Source organism: Diceros bicornis, chromosome 19 (genome assembly GCF_020826845.1).
Source record: "Diceros bicornis minor isolate mBicDic1 chromosome 19, mDicBic1.mat.cur, whole genome shotgun sequence".
In the NCBI taxonomy this organism is placed as follows: Eukaryota; Metazoa; Chordata; class Mammalia; order Perissodactyla; family Rhinocerotidae; genus Diceros; species Diceros bicornis.
In genome coordinates, this window is record NC_080758.1 from 36,072,146 (window position 1) to 36,094,897 (window position 22,752).

The 22,752-nt window shown below is 38.1% G+C and overlaps 1 protein-coding gene across 2 annotated transcripts in view; it reads left to right on the forward strand.

The window, feature by feature from the left end:
* The window catches only part of PLCB1 (phospholipase C beta 1), a 681,789-nt gene that overhangs the window by 220,175 nt on the left and 438,862 nt on the right, over positions 1-22,752 (forward strand). For both annotated transcript variants that reach the window (XM_058563193.1, XM_058563194.1), the window contains exon 3: positions 10,112-10,180. In XM_058563193.1, the coding sequence (XP_058419176.1) occupies positions 10,112-10,180 (69 nt within the window). The remainder of the gene's footprint in view (positions 1-10,111; positions 10,181-22,752) is intronic.

Below are 22,752 nucleotides of genomic sequence, written 5' to 3' on the forward strand. Positions count from 1 at the left end.
TTATAGTTCTTGATATGAACAGCTAGCCTCATTATGTGTACTACTTGCGTTTGTGTTGAGGTTGATCAACAGTTGAATTAAAAGGAGTTTACTTCTGTTGAATTTACAGCATACAGGCGGGTGAATTATAGCACAATTCATTAAGGATGATACTCTCCATTAGACATATCCAGTCTTCATCCCTACGAATTAGCACGGGGAAAAGCTTAGCTAGATTCCTTTTGTCTTACCAGAAAATCCAAAGTGATCTTAAGAAGCAAGTCTTCTTTGAAAAGAAAAAAAAACGACATATTATTGCACACTTGTTAACCTAAAATATCTCATTTTGGAAGATAGATTAACTCCTTGCATATTCAGGATGTCATGTGAGATTCAAAAGTTGTCAAAATCTTGTGGTTGCTGCTTGTGCTGTATCCCATAAATTCTGGTATATTGTGTTTTCATTTTTGTTTGTCTCAAGATATTTTCTAATTTCCCTTTTAATTTGTTCTTTGATCCATTGATTTATTCAAGAGTGTGTTGTTTAATTCCCATGAATCACAGGTTTAAAAAAAAAAGCCTTAGAATGTCCTTGATGAAGTAATGAAAATTTTATTAAATCTTAAAAAAAAAAAAAAAAAAATCCTACGGTTGCCAGAACACAGAGAGAGGCTTGGCAGGATAAAATGCAAATCTTTGGGCAGAAGAATTTGTGATATGTTGGAATAAATAGCTGAAGGAGAAAAATGAGACTATCTGGGTGGATATTACAAAGTGGCTACTAGGAAAGCAAGGATAAAGGCTATTTTTGTGTACCTCAGAAAATTTGGAAGTCACCAGACATGACATGATTGTGTGATTAAAGAGAAATGGAAATACATCAGTTACCAGCCCCAATGTTTCATGTACAGGATTGAATCAGAACATCTGGAAATAGGCCAAGCATCTTTAGAATGTCTCCTTGACTTTGTCTAGCCTGTAGGGCACAATGTGGAAATCACTGCTTTAATCTATAGTGATATTGATGCTACTGATTAACACAGTAGTCTGAAGAAGACTGTTCTCAGTCAGTTCTCTCATTGCTTTTAGGACTCTGATGGAGTTATTTCTAAAATGGATCTAGGCAGCTTGTCCAATGTCCTACAGAACGTCCTACAACAAATTCTGACCGTTGTTAATTAGCCTTCTCTATGGGCATCTGTTGTCTCCATTTAATATCTAGGACAGAGGTTCTCAAACTTCAGATTGCATCTGAATCACCCCAAACCTTAATTAAAATACAGATGGCTGGGCCCCACCCCAGAGGTTCTGATTCAGTAGGTCTAGGATAGGACCTGAGAATTCGCATTTTTCACGTATTCCAAGGTGATCTTGATGCTGATACTGTTGGTCCAGGGACCACACTTTAAGGACCACTGGTCTAGGGAAATGAAAGAATTTAAGTTATATAAGGAGATAAGTGGTATGCTCAAATATTACATTAAGGTAAGATTAAGGGACTAGAAGCAGCTTGCACTACCAGATGAAAAAGCTTGGCTGGCTGTTCAGCCATAGTGAAATAGGTGTAAACCAGAGATAATATTTTAGATGATTTAAAGCGAAAATCTGGCGACGTTTAAATCATCTGGACTTTTCAAGTGGAAACAGCTCGTTTGCCTGATTAATCTTTATCATTTCCATATTTCTTTTCAAGAGACCTTTTATGGAGATTGGATTTCATGCTCACAAAATATCCACAAAGATAGTTTTCAGCATTTATGAAACTATTTGCCAAATGATGGACACTGTTTCTAGTTAATCTGATTAGCCTGGAATGAGGACTTTTGCTGATCAGAGACATAATAGAAAACTGTGACGCTGCAATCTTTATCATAGTAGTTACAATTTTTTTTAAAACTCTGAGTCCCTAACAAATGCAATATCGTTATTTGTCTGTAAAAATGGGTGAATCTCTCCATGAAATGCCTGTTAATAAATAAGAAATAGGAAAATAAAACTTATTGGTCATAAACATCCAATATGTTCTTGATTTTATTCATCTTTAGAATGTATGTAATTTTTCCGTGGTGATTATGGAGGCTTTTTTCTCAAATTTTTAATAATGTCAACCAAATAAAGTTAAAATAAAGCCAGTCGCTATCATTTTAAATTTCGCCGGTTTTTCATTCATCATGTAAAAAAATTGCTAAAGGATATTTCCCCATATAATATACTCTAGAACCTTGGAATCATGTATGGCATATTCCCATGCATATATGTCATAGATGCATCAGGTTATAAATTCATCAGATTATAAACATAAATGCCCTTAGAATTGTTTCATTAATTTTATGTCTTAATAAAGCTTTGGTGCTATGGATATAATTTTGTGTTTAGCTGCATTAACTTTCAACTTAAGCAACTTTCTATTGTTCGATGAATATATAAAAGTTTCTTAGGGAGCCAAAGAAAGAATTAAGAAGGAGGAAATTTGGCTATTGCATAACCAGGGGCTCAACTATCTTTCTGGTTATCTACAAAGAAAAAATTAGCTAGATATTTGCTGATACATTTCACATTGCCTTGCAGGGACACAGCCTCTCAAAACTGGTATTATATTCTATTTATCATGATAGCTTTTCTTTTCTTTTCTTTTCTTTTTGGTGAGGAAGATTGGCCCTGAGCTAATATCTGTTGCCAATCTTCCTGTTTTTGCTTGAGGAAGATTGTCGCTGAGCTTACATCTGTGCCAATCTTCCTCTATTTTGTATGTGAGATGGCCCCACAGCATGGCTTGATAAGTGGTGTGTAGATCTGTGCCTGGGATCTGAACCCACGAACCCCAGGCTGCTGAAGTGGAGAGTACGAACTTAAGCACTATGCCGCCAGGCCTGCCCCGATATTTTTTCTTATACATGAACAAAGATGTATTCTTTTTTCCATTTGTATTACTTAGTTAATATTCCTGCTATTTTATCAATACTGAAACATAATTCTTTAGGGGAAAAAAATAGGTCTGGGGGTATATAGATTCTTTTTGTATCCTGTACTCAGTCTCAGTGATCTTGGAAAATTGATATATTTTCTCTGGAACTCAGTTTCCTCATCAGCAATCTCTCCCAGCTCCAAAAGTGCATGATTCCATTATAGTAATTTTTTCCTGTTGGATATATTCAGAAAAGATGACAGCATTGCAGTCATTTTTATGCTAGGTAAAGGGCCACAATATGTAAATTTATTTACATTCCTTTTTAATTAAACACATTAGAACGTGGAAACTATGAGAGTAGTGTATTAGGGCCGGCCTTGGTGGCCTAGTGGTTAAGTTCAGTGCGCTCTGCTTTGGTGGCCCGGGTTCAGTTCCCGGGTGTGGACCTATACTACTCATCTGTTAGTGGCCGTGCCCACATACAAAAAGAGGAAGATTAGCAGCAGATATTAGTTCAGGGAGAATCTTCCTCAGCAAAAAAAAAAAAAAGAGAGAGAGAGAGAGCAATGTATTAGTTGTCTATTGCTGCATAACAAATTACCACAACCTCAGTAGCTTAAAACAACATATCTTATCTCACAGTTTCAGTTGGAGGGTCTCACCTGCTTAGAGTCTAACAGCCTGCATTAAAGGTGTCTGTTGGGCTGTGTTCTCATGTGGATCTGGAGTTCCTCTTCCAATCTCATTCAGGTTGTTGCCACCGTTCTGTTCTTTGTCATTGTAGAACGGAGGCTCTTAGCCCTTAGAGGCCTTCCTGTTTCATAGGCAATGTACAACATAGCCAGCAGGTTAGCATCTCTGCTGCTTCAACCCTCTCACTTCTCCATCCTCTTTGGAAAAGCTCACTAGGGTCTCTCTTTTTTGGTTAAATTTAAGTCATCTGATTGGTGACTTCAATTACACCTGCAAAAATCCCTTCGCATTTGCCATATAAGGTGACATAATCACTGGAGTGATTGCCCATCACCTTTGCCATATTCTCTTGGTTGGAAGCAAGTTGCAGGTCCTGACCACGCTCAAAGGGAAGGGATTGCACAAAGACGTGGCCATCAGAGGATGGGAATCATGGTGGCCATCTTGAATTCTGCTTCCTACTGGTAGGCAAAAAGTTGAGATTTGTGATGCAGTTGTGCAACTGACCAACAGTTGTTTAAATTCTCTGTTAGTTTTCTCATCTGCAGAATGGGGGAATATGATACTCATGTTACAGTGGTGTTGCAAGGACTACTGAGATAATATGTGCAAATTATCTCTTACAGTTCTTGGCGCATTGTTGGTTCACTATTGTTAATAGTTATGATTATTATTGCTATTGTTATTAATTGCGTTACTTGACTTTGCCTCCTTTGGTGGTAAGAATTTTTAATCTCATCACAATAATTTTTCAGTTTTTATTTTATTGGCTCAAACTATGTCAACAGTTACAATACAACCCATAGCACAGGAACTATCTCATTGCTTTTTCTCCATTTCAAATGTTAATCTTATTTTGCATTTAACTGCGACACAAAAGTGAAAATCAGTTTCCTCTAGAAGTTGTCTCTCTTATTTTGGTTTCAAGGTTTTATAAAATGTCTCTAGAGTGCTAGATTTTCAGATCCTTTTTCTTTATTTGCATTCTGTGTCTTTCTTCTAGATGATTTAACTATCCATTTTTGGCTTTTCTACTAGGATCTTTTCCCTTTCACATGAAATGGGAAATGTTGCCAGCATAAGAGTTTGTATGTGTGCAGTGCTCCCTGCTTACTAAGTGGAGATCTTAATTTAATATCTCAGTTGATTCAACAGCAGCCCAATGAGGAAGGTGTTGCTGGCATCTCTGCATCTGTGTTTGACAGACGAGGATATGAGGCATAGACATCTGTAGTAACTGGTTTAATAATGCAGAGATTACAAATCATAATTCTAAGAGACAACTTAATGTTTCTGCCTCCTAGTTCTATGAGATTTGCACTATATTAAACCTAGGTTTGTTTAAATAAAGAAATCAGATGTATCGCCTTTCTCTTTTCTCTACTGTGGTTGGTATTGATGACCACGCATCTCATTTCCCTTGGTTTTTCTGACACGGAGGCTTCATTGCAGTCTGTGGGGAAAAAAGACAAAAATCAAGGCAAGGGAACAAAGGGAACAGGAGATCAGGTGAGAGAGAGTGCCGAGATTTTTTTTTTTTTTTTTTTTGAGAGGTACACTACACACATTTTTTTCACTCCCTCAGAAGTGGAATAAAGTTAAGGTACAAAGAGTTGAGTCTATTTCATCTGCTTCTTTTTAAATTAAAGCTCTTCATTAAAGGACTCTAAAACAGTTTTTTTCTTTTAAACATTGGCCACGTTAGGGAGATTTGACAGTCAATAAAACATATTAATGTCTTCTACTTTTGGTAAATCGAGGTTGAACAACTTAATGAATATACCACATGTGGAGGTATACATAGTCTCCTCCACACACACTCAGCCATTAATATCTTCCCTGTGAAATGTTTATGACCATAATTGCTGCTCTGATTATATATCGTGTGAACTTGAAGCACGTTATTATGTTGGGTGACTAATGGAGTTTGGTGACAATGCACAGAAATTGGTATTCTGGAAAAGAGTTGGTTTTAAATCGTCTTCTTCCCTGAGTTTGCATCGCATTTCATGGCTCATCTACCTCACAGTGTGCTTGTGACTGAGGGATTGAAATCTTTTTGCTGAATAGTAAACATCAGAGACAATTTAGTCTTCCTTTAGCTTGCCTGTCTCAGTTTTCTCATCACTCATTCAAAATATCAAAAATAAATCCTTGATTACTGTTAATTCCCTTTTATCCATACCGACAAAAGGAGAAGGCTCAACATTTCAGTGGATGGATCGAGGATCCTAGGAGTGTGGTCTCTAAGCTTTGCAGGGGGCCATTGTGTGCCTTAGAAATAAAAGAGGTTCTGTTAGTTCATTCTTCCTTTCCTGGTCCAGGTAGCCCACAGGCCTCTGGGCACCCCAACCCCCTTTCCATTGTTGGATAGGCTTAGAGGTGAGAAAGAACAAATTTCCTTCTTTCGCTTTTCTAAAGACATCTCTGATGTTACTAAGTATAACACAAAGGTTTATAGTACAGTATTTTCAGCAAACATAAAACAATTTCAATGCTTACTTGAATTTCTGAACAGAGACACTCACTTGTATAGGGTAAAATTTAATGTTAAGGACACATTAGAATAAGATTTGATGGCATTTGTCATGCAATAGTTTTTCTTCAATTAAATAGAATTTAAGCCTAGATTATTCACCATTAGGCACACTTTTGCATTCAGTAGGTATGATATTTTAATTTGACAGTTCCCTATAAAAGAAATGACAGTAAATATCTATGTTCACCTAAAAAGCCTTATAATAACAACCCTATGAGTGAGTATATATCAGTGCTTGTCAAAATGTGGTCCATGGACCAGCAGCATCAGTATCCCCTGAGAGCTTATTAGAGATGCAGATTCTCAGGCCTGCACCCGTCCCGCTGAACCAGAAACTCTGGTGGATGGCACTATCCAATCTGTTTTAACAAGCCTTCCAGGTGATTCTAAGGTTTGAGAGCCAGAGGTATAAAAAGTATTTTATCATATTCATTTTATAAATAATAAAATTAATGCGTGGTGTGGTAAAATGATTGGCTGAATACATGACTAGTTAATTTTAGGGCCCTTACTCAAACTGAGGTTTTCTGCTTAAAAATCTTGTAACCTCCCTCTCTTAAAGAAAAGAGGAAAGGAGTAGTGAATTCCATAAAGCTGGAAAAAAGATTCTTAAATGTATTGAGAAAGGGACCATTTCACTGCTTTCTAATAATGAGAGTGCGTTGTTAAAACTATTAGCACAAGAAAATTAACCTAGAAAAAGTTTTAATGACACAAGTAACATTTTTGTGGTCCTGTGCATTGGGTTACTCATTTTCTTTTTAATGGAGGAGAGAATAGGATGTAGTTAAACCCCAGAGGGGTGGCTGTTGCATGTTAATAGAAGTGGGAGATGCTACTTTAATCATCGCTTTCTAGCCAAAAGAGTCCATGGACAGCTTTTCCACGTGGGTCTTTCCCACGCCACATTACCCACGTTGATAGTACCCTGTGGTGGTTTTCCTGCACACACAGTTTTACACAATGGCGAGAGAAGTTTCTTAGTTGCTGCGGTATCGGAATGAATCCCTAGGGCAGCTGGCGTTAACTGCCCCTCTGTGACTCGGGGAATGAATGTTTCCTCTTGAGCGGAAAGTAGAAAACAGTGTTCATTATCTGTAATATAAAAGTCTGTGTAATGATGCCAGCTCAGATCTAGTTCTTTGTGAACTCAATTTGGGCTCTGTGTGCATAAACAAATAAGTAAAGTTTAAGTCTATTGTTTGTTCAACTGGGAGGAATTTCCTTGAATCAAAAACATGGCTATAAAATTAGGTAAATGTATTGTGTATGTGTGTGTGATTTTTATGCTACATGTATGTAAAATATCATGCAACATATATAGAAAAGTGCATCAAGCATAAGTGTCAGCATCTTATGAATAATATCATGAGGACACACATGTAATGACTAGTAAGTCTGGAAGTGATGATGCTAACTCTCCATGCAACCCTGCTGTGTATCCCAAGTTACTTGTAATTTTCTGCACACAATTCCTGCCTCTGTGCATTTGTACCTGCTGTTTCCTCTCCCTGGAACAACCCCCCTCACACCCAACACACAATTATAAGGCTGCAAACTCTTTCTCATCCTTGTGTATTGGCTGAAATGATGTCTTAGCCCTTTGTAGCCCACGTCTGCAGTGCACTTTGAAATGTCTCCTTTGGAGTATAATAATCACTTTTGTACATGAGCTCCTCGAAACAGATATCTGATCTTTGTATTTTTTGGTGTTATTCCTCAGTATCTAGCCTATACCTGACACATTGCAGCATTCAGTATTTAATACTGGAGTGAATTAATGACTGGCATTTTCACTTCGATAAACCTCTCAAACCAACATTTCCAAGTTGTGCTATCATTTTTCCCAAACTTTCAAGTCTAACTGAGGAAGATGGAAACCCTAGAGCTGTTTATGACTCCTCTCTTTCCTTTAGTCAGTTCTACCTCCATAGTATAACACTCACCTTTCTTCCTAATACCTCTACCTTCACTTGGTCTCCTGTCTCTCCAATCTCCGCTCAGTTCTGGTCTTCCAGACTAAGCTTGGTTCTCTTCCTGGTTCTCCTCCTCCAACAAATGTTTTGGTTGTTGTTGCTGTGGAGATAAAGAAACCTGGGCCAGATGCTCCCCCTCCTCATGTCTGAGGACTTCATTATGCATTTGCCTAAGTGAAGCACTGAGTCCTGTCATTGATACCATTATTTTCTAACACTCATAAGGTGACCTTCAGGATTGTGGATGGTGCAGCCTTAGGGGAACTGTGGCTCCAGTTACTCTGTCCTGCAAGGGCCTGGCTGTGTTGCTACCTGTCACACCCTAGGGTTTGGGTGGATTTTCACAGACTCACTCACAGCAGGGAATGGGTTAAGGAATCTGCTAAAATGGGGAAAAGGAAACTTACAAGGCCAGGGTGAGCAAAAGAAGAGAAGGCACTGTTTCCTGTCCTCCCTTCAGCCCACAGAGAGCTGTGCTGGGGCTGGGTGTTCTGTTGGACCTGCTGTATGGGTTCGCATCCCAGTGAGGGACTCTGCCTCCTCTTTGACCCTTATCATGCTGTGATCATGAGATCAACTGTAGGTGCAGGAAAATGATCAGGCCATTTTACACCAAACATTAGGAATTGGTGGCAGCTGTTTGAAGGAATTGTCTGGGAACCCCAGCTGCCAGTAATTGGGGACATTGGGGCCTATGAGAAGTTATAGCCACTCCTGTCCAGAGGCTTTATGAGTAGCTGAATTCGATGCCTGCATTCAACTGGCTCATTGTCTAGAAAACATAGGTTGGATGGCTGGAGTCACTTTAAGACGACTCTGCTCGTTGCACCACAGTCCGTCTGGTGGTGATAGAGTCCGCTGTATAACTTGGTGTCATGTGTGTCACAAACCAAACCTCATGGCTCAGTGTCCTTAGCCAGACTTTCAAAGTTTCCATCCTTTCGCTCATGTTCCTTTCTGGCGTCATCGTGCATGACTTTTCTTCATATGTTCTATGCCTCAGCAATGAAATACTGAATGTTGTCTACATGAATCCCTTCTGCACTGCCAGTATGCCTTCCCTTGTGCTGTTCCTTGCTCCTGGATGTCTCTCTCTATCCCTTTTCTCCTCCCTACCCCCTTCCGCTGCAATGTTCTCCATCCCTAAGTGTCTAAAGGCCCTGAACACCTCACAGTTCTGCCCTAACCTCTGGTCTTTCTTGTCTGGATATTTTTGCTCACATTGTACCCTCCAACTGGGATGAGCCCCCTTCCTCCCCACTCCTCCATGGACTTTTCTCTGAGCCCCTAGGGGAAAAACTATCATTTCTCTGTTGACCCCCCAATAGCAGTTAACTTTAAATTTGGCATTAACACACTCTCCCTTGTCTTCTGCCTATACATTTCTTTACTCCCCTATTTGATGGCAGGTCCATCCAGAGAAGCTATCATATCTTATATGTCTTGTATCCTAGAGTAACTTGCATAGTGTAGGTGTTCCATAATATATAATGAATAAATGAAAAGATCAGGGCGTAAGGTATGTGTGCAAAAGGCTGGAAGGTGGGGTAGGAGAGGCAGAGCCATCTCTTTACCTTGGCCAGGTGAGCTGGGTATTCTGTGAGCTGATGGGAGCATCTCCTTCCGCCTGTCTTCCCTAATCCCTCACCCCACTCACATAGCCTCACTTACACTCAGAGTGACTCTCAGTGTATTTTTTCAGCAAAGGAACAGGAAGGCCTGATTCATCATGACTTAGGAATGGCTTGTAGGGTAGCCTGGGGACCCAGCCACGCACATGACGCTTTCAAAATGTATTAGGATATATATTAAACTGAGCAGTTAGCAGTTAGCTATCTTTTTGTTCCCATTCCAATTCGATTGATAAGTGATGTAAGAGGAAAAAAATATCCCAATGGCAGAGAAATCTTCAGGCAGGTCTCAAGATAATATTTTTTAAAAGTGAATGCCACTGATAGAAAACAAAGCAAAGAGATCCATGTGGATGCTTAATGATTTCACATTTTTGCCTTCCAGGAGACGGAGCTGTTAGATCTCAGCCTTGTCAAGGATGCCAGATGTGGGAAGCATGCCAAAGCTCCCAAGGTAGGAAACCGAGCATTGTGCACGCACCAGATGCTGCCTTGATTATTTAGCTGTGTCGTGGTATCAATTAATTGCCCCAATTCAAAGTTTCTCTGTTGTAGATGTTGTAAAACACCATAAAACAGCCAGTCCTTCCAGAAGCCAGTACGCTCTAAACACTTCCACTTTTGTTAAAAGATGGAATCAATGAGCAAATATATAGGCCATTGGACATAGGGTCTTTCTTTACGCCCTCTAATTTTATTTTTGTTTGAAAAAAAATTAACAATGCCAAAGTTATTGGGTAATTCTAAATAGTTAAAATGTGCTTGACATTACTTGAAAAATTCCTTGAGCCTCGTAAGCATATGGGAACTAACTTTTTGCATGTGATAAACAAGACCCTATAGCTCAAATGCTTTGCAATTGGAATTGTTCCATCCATAAAGCCAAAGGGTGTAAGTAAGGTTTTCTTTCTCCAAGTGTTACTAGTGAAGACCGGCCGACTTTGGGATCGGTTGTGTGGAATGTCAATTTGTTTGGATTTAAAAACTTACTGAAGAAATATTCAAAGCAGTGTTTGCAGTTTACATGTTTATTTTTTGAAGATTGTTTAAAAATATTGAGTAAAGAACATACTTTTTTTTAATTTCAAATATTTAGTAGATTATAGTAGCAGGATGTGTTGACTCACCATCAAAGTGGGAAATTACTCTTTATTATATTTAAATTTTAGTACTTTAAATAATTCCTTTCTAGCAGCGATGATATTGGCAATTGGGATGAACAGGTGCCATTCAGTAGCTCTTGCCTCTTTCCATAATGGATATAAAACTAGCCATTTTCTATTTGAGTAACTGCCTGCAACTTTTGTTTCATTCTTTAAAAGTCAAAATACTTTCTTTGACATCAAAAATTATCTGTGGCTGTGGAGATGCATGAAGAAAAAAAAATCACCTGGAATGATGATTCTTCAGATACAGAACAGTGCAGTAGTTGCTGGCAAGTTCTGCCATAAAGCAAACACTCAACACTGCTTTTATTACTGAAAGAGTTAAAATGATTTGCAGGAAAATGTGAAAATGAAAAACAAAAATCGGAATTATTTTCAAGAATGTTAATCTACGTATTTCATGTGAAAACAGTCTGTTCTTTACATTCATCTCTTAGTAATATAATGGAATTTCAATAGTTTGGTTTTTCACTTTCATATCAGGCTTATCATCATTAATGCTTTGTTGATGTTTCAAAACTGTTCACAGTTTTCAGTCTAGGAAAGAATTTTTTTTCCTTCTTCTTCCAACAACATTTCAGCCAAGTTTCATGTAAACCTCTTAGTTCCAAGAACTATGTTGATGATGTAGTTATAAAGTTTGTCTTTTAATGCGTTTATTGGCCTCACTTGAAATTTCATTATCAGTATTGGTTACAGACAGTTGCCTACACTACCTCAGACCCCTTTAGTCTCCAGGCATCAGGAGTCCAAGTCAATTCCTCTGCCACATGCAGAGTTTCTTTCAAGCTCGAATCTTTCTCTTTTATTGCAGTATGCAGCCTGCTTATCAGTTAAGTGTTTCATTTATGGATGTGGTTTGATAAATGTCTATTGAATGTTGGTAAATGAACAGAACTAGGATCTGTACTGTGCTCAGCTGATAAACCACTATTAGATGCTAAAATGCTTCTTTTGGGGACAGACTTCGATGCTCAGCATACTCTGGCTTTTACTGGTTTCTCCATCAAAGATTGTTTTCTCTATGGATTATATATGTTCTTGGCTTTCTTTTTTCCCTTCCTTTTCCTTGCTGGTGTTCAAGAACCTCAGCCCATCTTAATATTTTCAATGCCTGGTTCTGTTGCATTTTACCTGTGTGACCTTCCTGAGACTCAGACTTCTTCTTCATCAGCTAAAGGATAATGATAATAATAAATAGTAAGTACTTCATATTATTGTCATAAGGGTTAAATGAAATAATTCATTAGCAAATGTTTAGCAGAGGAGTTCTCAAATTTAACTGCTTGTGGAATCACCTGGAGAGCTTTAAAAACTACTGGTGCCTGTTCCCTACTTTCAGAGATTCTAGTGACACAAAAAATCTAATTGATGTAAGTGTGGCATGGACATCAGGGTTTTGAAAAGCAAATTTGCAGCAAAATTTGAGCACTACTGCCTTAACTTACCACTACTATATAATAAGCACTCTCTAAATATTAGCCACTATTGTTGGTGTTATTGTCATTATTTTTATATTTATTATTATTAAAAATTTCAAGTCAGATTTGCAGGAAGTCAGTTTTCATTTAATTTTCACTTAATTTGGAAAAGTTTATGTTATAAAGCGATTGGAGGCGGGGCTTGGCTGAAAGGGGCTTTGTGGATTGACAGGCAAGAAAGAAGTTGATATTAATGTCAGTTTAAAAATCTTTAAGTTGCTAAAGAAAACCCCAGCTCAAACTGAATAAATAAAACGACAATTAATTAAAAATTATTGGAATGTATTGAAAATTTCAATGGAAGTGCTGGGTTCAGGTGGAGTCTCATTCAGCTGCTCAAAAAAATGTCATCAAGGAACATGTGCCTCTTTCTCTCACTGATCTGGCTTCCAAGGTGCTGGAAGGGATTCCTTTTGCATCCTCAGGATCCCCGTGGTGGCCATCCTCTGCACGCCATCCCTGGCAGCTCTGGGCTTCCCCGAATGGCAGCAGTTCTATGCGGTGGGGACCAGAGAGAGACTAGCTTCCTCCAGGGTATTTCAGAATGATTGCAGTATAACCACCTCGTAGAAGGAGGCGTATGGCCCAGAGGAGGAAAACTAAATAAGAGGAGACCATTGAGCTGGCTAGAAGGAAAGCACCATGACTAAGAGTAGAGGATTAGAAAGTGTAAATATATCAGTATGGAGTGAGAAAAGCTTGGAAACTTAGGACAGAAAGGCAACGTAACATGAAGATGGATTGAGTGGAAGACTTTGGGGGTTTATAGACCATAAAGGAAGGAAGAACATGTGTAGAGCAGATATTATTTATCAAAATACCCAGGCGCCCCGTGAAGATTTATCTGTGTGTTGATATTATTTTTGTTTTTCACAGCATCTCATTACATAAAAATTCGCGATCTAGTTGAAGATGAACTGTTTTCTGTGCCTGCTGTGATTGGAAATAACATTTATAGGAAATGGAAAAGCTTCTGTGTGTCGCCCTGTTAATGAATTTTAAAAGTTGACTCCCAGCACAATGCATACAACTCCAAATCTGCTTTTCTGTATACAGCCTTTGTTCGAGTTACCAGTTTTGAAATTTCTCACTGGAGAGAAATTGGGAGATTTTTATCCAAATGTAAAACTAAAAGAAAAAAAAACATCTTATCCTTTGAAATCTAAAATATACTTATGTTTCTTTTCCTTCTCCTTTCTTCCCTCCATCCCAGGTTTATGCAGCACATGTAAAGAGCAAGGTGCTATATATATACATCTTGTCTAGGTTGTATATACATCCTCTCTGGATCTTCATTTAAAAAGATCTTTGCTTTTAAAAAAGTGTGTTGATCACTGTGGTTTCTGATCTGTTAGTGGTTTCTGACCCAGCGGATCAGTTTAGCGGCTCACATACAGCATTAATAAAATGAAACAGGCCTGTCTAGAATGAAAAATATCAATGTCTTATGCAGAGAAAGTTGTTTTGTGAAACTTTTCCCATGTATGTGAGTGTATCTTCTGGGTTGCAGCATAAAGTGTATTTTTTACAATGAGCCATGTCAGAAAGGTTTCAAAAATGCTGCTGAAAAAGTTTCTTTATCCTCAGAATTCTTAGGAAGTATTTCATCCTTAGCCAGCCCTGGTGGTCTAGTGATTGAGATTCGGTGCTCTCACTGCTGCGGCCCAGGTTCGTTCCCTGTCCGGGGACCACACTGCTCAGCTGTCAGTTATCATACCGTGGCAGCTGCATGTTGCTGTGATGCTGAAAGCTCTGCCCCTCGTATTTCAAATACCAGCAGGGTCACCCATGGTGGACAGGTTTCAGTGGCACTTCCAGGCTAAGACAGACTAGCAAAAAGGACCTGGGCACCCATTTCCAACCCTATGAATAGCAGCGGAGCATTGTCTGATATGGCGCTGGAAGGTGAGAGGATGGCGAAAAAGACCAGGCAGGATGCTGCTCTGCTGTCCACAGGGCCACTAGGAGTCAGAATCAATTTGACAGTACGAACAACAACAAAAATTTCATCCTTAGGTGTACTGAAAAGTAGATGGGATTAGATAAGTGGAGATGTGTGTTCCGGTCCCAGCTTTGCCGTTGATGAGCTCAGGGAAGTTGTTCCTTCTGTCTGTGCCTCTACTTCCTCATCTATAAAATGGAGTGTAGGGAGGGGAACATGATTTTAGGCGTGTAAGTTCTGTTAATCCTTGATGCCAACTTTTAAAAGTTTATACAACCTAAAATTTCTTACCTTGGTCAGAGCAAATCAGGTGAACTTAAAAAAAAAATCAGGTCACATTTTAACCAAGGTAAGATGCTGCTCTGCAGACAAAAAGAAAAGCAAGAAAGACTTATGTCAAACTTTGCATATGGCTTCTCGAAAGCAGTTCTAAGCTTGCTTTGCACTCCAGAGGGAGTGACACCATGGTTACAGAGGCTTTCCCAGGTTTTAGTACCTGAAAACTCCATGCTGCCGACATTCAGCTCTCAATGATGCTTTTGGCAATATCATTGAAAAATATTTGTATAGTTTTACTTTCAAACTGCGTTTTGTGCAAAGAAAACTGCTTCGGGAGCTTAGCTGACAATTAACCAGTTCATTCTACTGGCAAAAGGCAGTTTATTTCAGATGTGTGATGTTAATTTGAATACAGATTCCTTGTAAATATCCAAGTCACAATTAAATTCTGGGTGGTATATAATATCACCAGAATCACATAAGGTAGAGTAGAGTAAAATTAAATTTTAAAAATTGATTCGGTTCTGTTTTCCTAATCCTTGTATAAAAATGATAGCTTTCAAATTTCATTCTTTATTGATTTGGCAAATAGTCGTTGAGTGCTGTTTCTGCCAGGCACTGTTATAGGCACTGGGAAACAGCAAGGAACAAAAGAGATAAACAACTCTGCTCTCATATGACATTCTATTTAGGAGTGGGGAACTGGTGGTGCTGGTAAACAGTCTTCCAAAAAAAAAAAAAAGAAAAGAAATCCCTGATTTGTTGTGTTTTCTGATTTCCTTTGGGTAAATGTTCTCAACCCGGTGGGCTTCAAGCCACAATCTGACATCATTGAATGCAAAGTTGTAAAGCAATGTATACCCCAGCCTCTAGCCCTATGAGGAGGCTCCAGCACCCTTCTGGATGGGGGAAACAGACAACAGATAAGTCTCACTGAGACAAATAAAGCAGGACAGGAGGCCATAGACCACAAGTGGTAAAGAGGCTCGCTGTTTTACAGAGCCATAGCAGAGTATGTTCTCTTGATAAGATGAGGTCATATAAACAGAGACATGAATTAAGGGAGGGAGGAGCATTCCAGGCAGAGGGCACAGCAAGAGCAAAGGCCCTAAGGTGGGAAGATGCTTGGCATATTTGAGGAATAGCAAGGAAGCCAGTGTGGCTACCGTGGAGTGCAAGAAAGAAAGGATGTTGAAATCAGAGAGGTAGCGAGGGGCCATGTGATTTTGGGCTTCATAGGACTTCTTAATGATCTTGGCTTTTCTTCTGAGAGAAATGAAAAGGGATCTGAAAGTTCTGAGCAGAGGAATGACAAGATCTGACTTAACTTTTAAAAGCATCACTGGCCACAGTGTTAAGAGTAGACTATAGGGGATAAAGGAAGAATCAGGGAGACCAACGAAATGGCTGTTGCAGATACCCCAGGCAGTGTTCATGATGATTTTGACCAAGAGGCATAGAAAAAATTTCAGAATCTGAATGTGTTTTAAAGGTGGATCCATAGGATTTATTAATGCGTTGGCTGTGAGACATGAGAAAAAGAAAGGATTCAAGAACAGCTCTTAGTGTTTTGACCTGGGAAAGTGGGAGAACTGAGTTGCCATGTCTTGAGATGGGAAAGAAGAAGCATGTTTAAACAAAAAAATTCAATTTGGTTTTTGGATATTTGAAGTTTAAGATGCCTATTAGACTTCTACCTGATGATGTCGTATTTGAATATACAAATCTGGAGTTCAGGAGAAATGTTGGCCATGGAGTTATGACTTTAATTATTGAAAGCTCAAAGCCATGTGAGGTTTCCTAAGGAATGGAGGTATAAAAGAAAGAGGTCTGATGTCTGAACCCTGGGACCTCCAGCATTTAAACTTTGAGGAGATGAGAAGGAACCAGTAAAAGAGACTGAGAATGATATAGACCCAAAAGAGTTGAAAAGCAGAGACCTCAAACAGATACTTGTACACCCATGTTTATAGTAGCATTACTGACAATATCCAAAAGGTAGAAATAACCCAAATGTCCATCGATAGATAGATGAATGGCTATACAAGATATGACATATATATATATATATATATATATATATACACAATGGAATATTATTCAGCCTTAAAAAGGAATGAAATTTTGACACAGGCCACAACATGGATAAACCTTGGAGACATTATGCTAATGAAATAAACCAGACACAAAAGGACACATATTGTATGATTCCACGTATATGAGGTATCTAGAGTAGTCACACTCATGGAGCCGGAAAGTAGAGTGGCAGTTTCCAGGGGCCAGGAGTGAGGAATAGGAAGTTATGGTTTAATGGGTGTGGAATTTCAGTTTGATAAGATTAAAAAGTTCTGGAGATGAATGGTGGTGATGGTTGCACAACACAGCAATGTAAGTTTACTTAATGTCATTAGACTGTACACTTAAACCTCATTAAAATGGTAAATTTCATGGTATGTATATCTTACCACAATTTTTAAAAAAGGAAGAGACTGAGAAGGAGCAGTCAGTGAGGAGGGAGAAGAGCCAGAAGAGAGCGTATTCTGGACACCTAAAAAAAGTATTTCAAGAAGGAGGGAGTAGTCATTTGGGTAAAATGGTGGAATTTCCTTCTAGCTTTTTTTTTTTTCCACTTTTGCACATTTGTAATTTTACTGAAGATACTTTATATATGCTTTAATTTTTTTCCGCTATATCTTCAGCACTTCCTGCTAGTATTCAAAATAGGCTATTTATTTAAGGGTAGTTGAATCAGATAGCTCGTTACAGAATCTGGATGCCAATATAGAAATCTCATAATGAGCTGTTATTTGGATGTTATACAACAGTGGTTTCAATGAATCATCTGTGAGGCCTGGAGTGGAAATTAGTGCTTTATTTATTATCCCCCTTTGCTTATTATAAGCTATTTCCCTGACTTTGTACAGATTTCACCATTGTGTGAAGCCACAGTCATAAAATTTCATGTAGATATTTGAGGTTTAGGAAAGAAGAAGAAAACCCTTTATGCAACAAAATAAAGATTTCTCTCTTTTTCACTCAATTGCTAAGGAGATTGACCTTTGGCCCATATTCTTGGTTCCAACTGTTTCTTAATTTACCTGACATGGGGCAATAGTTGTTGTTGCTTTTTTGTCATTTCGTTTCCATAAATGTGTGTTTATTTTCATCATTACTAAATGGAGAAAAATGGGGCTAAAAATTCACAGAATTATCTGTGTGTATGTAATGATTTTGACAGCTATTCACATTTATCTCCAGATGTAAATTATATGGCATAGTTCCTTTTTTATGTTCATTAAATTCCATAGATGTCAGTGGTTTCCTTGGAAACAAAAACCTTTATATAACTAGTCAGAGATTTGGTAGCAGAAATATCAGGATGCTGAGGGGGATAAGGAATGGTTCCCTTGGTAGATATTTGCATTTGAAACTCTTCTGCCTTTCTGCCTGCCCCTCACCCTCACGGTCATTCAGTAGTGAACAAGAGAAGATTTTTAAAGCTATTGTTAAAGTATAGAATGTCTTCTCTAACGGTTAAAAGCTTTTTACTTTTTTAAAAGCAATCGCAGGTAGGCTAAGTCTTTTCTGGGATGTTGGTGTAAATTCCCAAACTTGAGAAGAGGTTGGTATGTTTCTTATCAACAAGTAAATCTGAGCGTTTGAGCAATGCCTACATTAGTCAGTATATACGTGTGTCCCTCTGTAAAATACAGTGAACTGAACATGTGTATGGTTGAATTAAAGATTCTGTATTTTTTATAATAGCGAGCATCTCTTAGTATGCTACTGCCAAAGAATTCAAAGGGCCCCTGAAGGTTGTGGAGGGGGACGTGAGAGGTCACTGTTCTGCCAAGGGGTGATAGCAGTGGAAGACAGGCAGCCAGGAGCATTGTCGTTGTGGGCCAGAGTGGACCCCTTGCTGAAGCCAGGATTAGTAACATGAGCTAACTCAACCTTAGGTCTTCAGAAAGTTGTGACTCATTTTGTCTTTGCTTCTACCTGGTGTAATTTCAATCTAGATCCAATTTGTTCTGCATGCAATGGTACAGAGTTGCATTTTGGAAACATGTCTCAATTTTAATTCCTTCAAATGCAATAATACGCCATCTTGTGGAGATAACTGATATTAATTTCTTAACTGAATTCTACATAGTGAACCGCTCTGTAAGCCATTGTTCTCAAACTTGGGTGCTAATATAGAGCTATGAGAAGCACTTGGGGAGCTTTTAAAATCGCCATGTCTAGGCCACACCTGGGTCAAGTAAATCAAAATGTCTGGTGTGGAGCTCAAGCGCCAATAGTTTCTTTCAAGCTCCCCAGAGATTCCTGTGTTCCGCCAAGTTTGAGAACCACTACTCTAAGTAAAAAGAGGACCAGCTTAAATGGATGGTTTTTCTCTTTAAAATAGAGACTTTATGCAGTAAGGTATTGAGAATTTTCCTCCAATATTCATTTGTCAAAAGGACCACTTTTTAGTCTAGACTTCCTTAAACTTCACTAGCCGTACTTAATATAACGCAAGGTGTGCCGTAGTTCTTGTATAAGTGTCCTCCAGCTGCCATAACCAAGTACCACAGACCAGGTGTCTTAAACAACAGAAATTTATTTTCTCACAATTCTGGAGGCTAGTAGTCTGAATCAAGGTGTCAGCACGGTTGTTGTCTTCTGAAGCCTCTCTCCTTGGCTTGTAGAGGGCCATCTTTTCCTTTGTCTTCACATGGTCCTCCTGTACCTATCTGTGTCCTAATTTCCTCTTTTGTTATAAGGACGCCAGTCATATTGGACTCGGGCCCACTCTGATGACCTCATTTTAATTTAATTACCTGTTTAAAGACCTTGTCCCCAAATACAGTCACACTCTGAAGGGGGTTAGGAATTCAACATATGAATTTTAGGGGAACACAATTCAGCCCATAACAGTATTTCCTCATTACATTACAGAGGATTATTTCACAATTGATCTAATATAGATAAGTAGATTTTTTTCTTAAAATCAATATGATTATCAAAGTGGATAGAAACATATAGTTGGAGTCATTTCAGAAATAGACATTGTTGTTTTTGCAGAAGGCCTTTGATATAGAATATGTCATTTTTGTATCATCAGCACATTCATACTCATTCTTGTATACCCCAGAGCACCAACATGTGTCTTTACATGTTTTAAATGCCTAATACAGTATAGTCATGAAGTGTACAGGCTCTCAGGTCAGATGGCCAAGCCTCAAAGCCAACTACTAGCTATATAATGCAACAAATTATTCCACATCTCTGAGACTTAGTTTCCCCACCTGAGTTATGGAAATAATCCCCATGTTTATCTTATCTGATTGCTGTCAGGACTCAATGATAAAATGCATGTAAAGCACTTAACACAACTCTCATGTCCATTGTGTATGTTAAATACATTTAGCTATCATCATTAATGAATTTTAGTAAGTAAATAAAATGTATAATTGATGTTCATATGATGTATGCAAAAGCAAGTTAGAGTTGCATAATTTACCTATTTACAGTAGAATTCCATATAGTACCATGAATTGCTTTACATGAGAGATTTATACTTTTGTAGCTCTGCAGCTTAAACTTACACCTACCTGTGAAAATCTATTTTTTTATATAAATTGTAGAAAAATGAACTTGAAGAATATTTATCTTTGCAGCCAAACACCTGCCTGCAGAGTACCATCATCGCAACCCATTGTGCTAAGATTTACAGTTCTTATTTAGAAAACGTCTAAATTTGCAAACAGTTAAATAGTGTTCACAAGAATCAAAATAACTTTAGGGCAATTTACTTTCAGTTAAGAACATGTTGATATCTTTTTCTGTACTATGAAGCCATTGAAGCAAAATCTGGAGCACTATTTTGAAATGGGAGAACAAGGTTTGGGGTCAAAGAGAACCAGATTCAAATTCCAGTGCACATATTAACTGAGAGATCCCAGGTTTCTTAGTTTCCAGGTTTCTAAGTTTCTAAGATCTAAGGTTTCTTAGTTTCTCTGTGGGAATGATAGTACCTGCTGGGTAGGGTTGTCTGCTGAGTTGGATTATGGTTGGCAACAAGACTCAAATCGTAATGTTGGACATACATTAGGAGCTCGCTCGTTGTTACTTAACTCCCTACTTGCCTTCAGTTCACTTTTTGGTTTATTCTTCTTAGCACTCAGTGAGTCTGATAGATAATTAAGCATAGTATATATTACTTGAACTGCCTTCTTGTTGGAGATTAGATTCTAGATTAATTTGGCATTTAATTTGACACGTGGTCCAATAGGAAAAAGATTGGAATGTAATTTGACAAATGATATAACAGGAGAAAAAAGTCTGGGGAGTGAAAGTAATACTTATGTCTACCGTGGAGTTATTGTGAGACTTAAATGATATACATACCTGAAATGGCTTTGCCAGCCATAACGTGTGATAGCGTGGTATTAATTTGCAAGACAGCGTGGTAGAGTGGAAGGAACTTAAGTGTATGCACTAGGAATTCATTTTTATCATCTTCAAGTGGGAAATGGCTAAAAATTCTTTCCATTTACCACAAAAGCTTAAAATCCTACATCGCAGACTTTAGAGATTATACCTGGCTCACAGTAAGTATTTTCAGGAATGAAAGAATATTTTTACTGTAGTTTTTTTTCTTTCTTGAATGAGAATACAGTTAACATTCTTAGCTGTCTAAAATGTGAAATTTCAAGTGCCCGAAGAAATCTCATTGATCTTATGTTAAAAAGTGGCATCTAAAAGTCAAAATAATGTAGTGAAATATTTGCTACTTGACAGATCTTTGTTAATGGCAGAAATAAAAAGTTTTCTAAGACTACTGAAATTAATATCCATAGAGATTTCCAGGAGATGGAATACCCTAACTAATTAAGCAGAATAATTATTGGTGTTCGTGAAACAGGATCATTAGATCTAACAAGTCAGAAAATTCACCTTTCAGTCTCACAAACCAACACGTTTTCTCTGTGTCTTTTGGTACTTCATCATCCAGATGTTTCTTGACATTTCAATTTGTATCCAAGTATTACTGATTTCAGGTGAGATTTGTGGGGCTGGAAGAAGAATTTGCTGATCACCGTCACCCATAAATGGATGTAACCCTGTGAAGATTCACTTTTTTTTTCCTCTCAGGAACAGAGAATACTTTTTTTAAAACAATTAACCTAGTGTTTCTCCAAATGAGTTTCTTGGAATGCTGCCAGGTGTTATGAGATGAAAGTGCTGTCTTGTCAAATAAGTTGGGAGATGCTAGGTTTCTTTATTACAGGACTTCTCAGAGCCTTTGATGTGTTGGACATGGATTGGGGCCATTTTCCATTCTTTTTTGACAATGGCCTCATTGTCAAGTGCATCTCACAGGACTAATGTTCTGCTGAATTCCATTTGGTAAATGTTTCTATAGTCCATTATTATGAAGTTAATCACACTTCATATTGGGACTGGAATACCAATTTAAGAATGAGGCTTGTTTCCACAATAGTGCAAATACCTAAAGAAGTTTAAAGACCTAGTTCTTTGTTGATCTAAACCAGAAAAGTCTTTCTTTAGGTAAAAATCCCTTAATAATACACAGTTGAATTTTTATCTTGTATTATGCATGGATTGGTTTAAATTTTAAGCTTTATTAGCATTATCCCACTTTTTTTTTTTTTTCCAAATATAGACTGTGGCTTATGACAGAAAGTCATCAGCATTGCTAATATATCATTCAAAACACAAGAATTTTGTTTATTTCTACAGTAGCTGAAATGCAGTTTGTCATTTAGGAAACTTTATGCATGGTGCACCACAGGGTGGGATCCCAGGTCTACTGATAATTCTTTCTGGAGATCAGTTTCCTATGGCTTTACATCTTGTCATTTGTGTAAAATTGATACCACTTGGATTCTTGGAAGGATCTGAAGTCAAGATAAAGCTTGAATTGAGGTTAAATTAAAAGTAAGTAGAAATTACTTAAGGACCAACAATTTTTAAAGTCATAGCTTCTTCCTGGTTCCTTTATAGGTGTGTTTGTGTGTATGTGTGTGGCGTGTGTGTGTGTGTGTGTGCACACAGAGAAGTTTGATGATTCCCTGATTCACATAACTTTAATGCCCTGAAAATGAGACTTCGTCTCTGTGTCCTCATGTTGAGGGGACAGCAGCGGTCA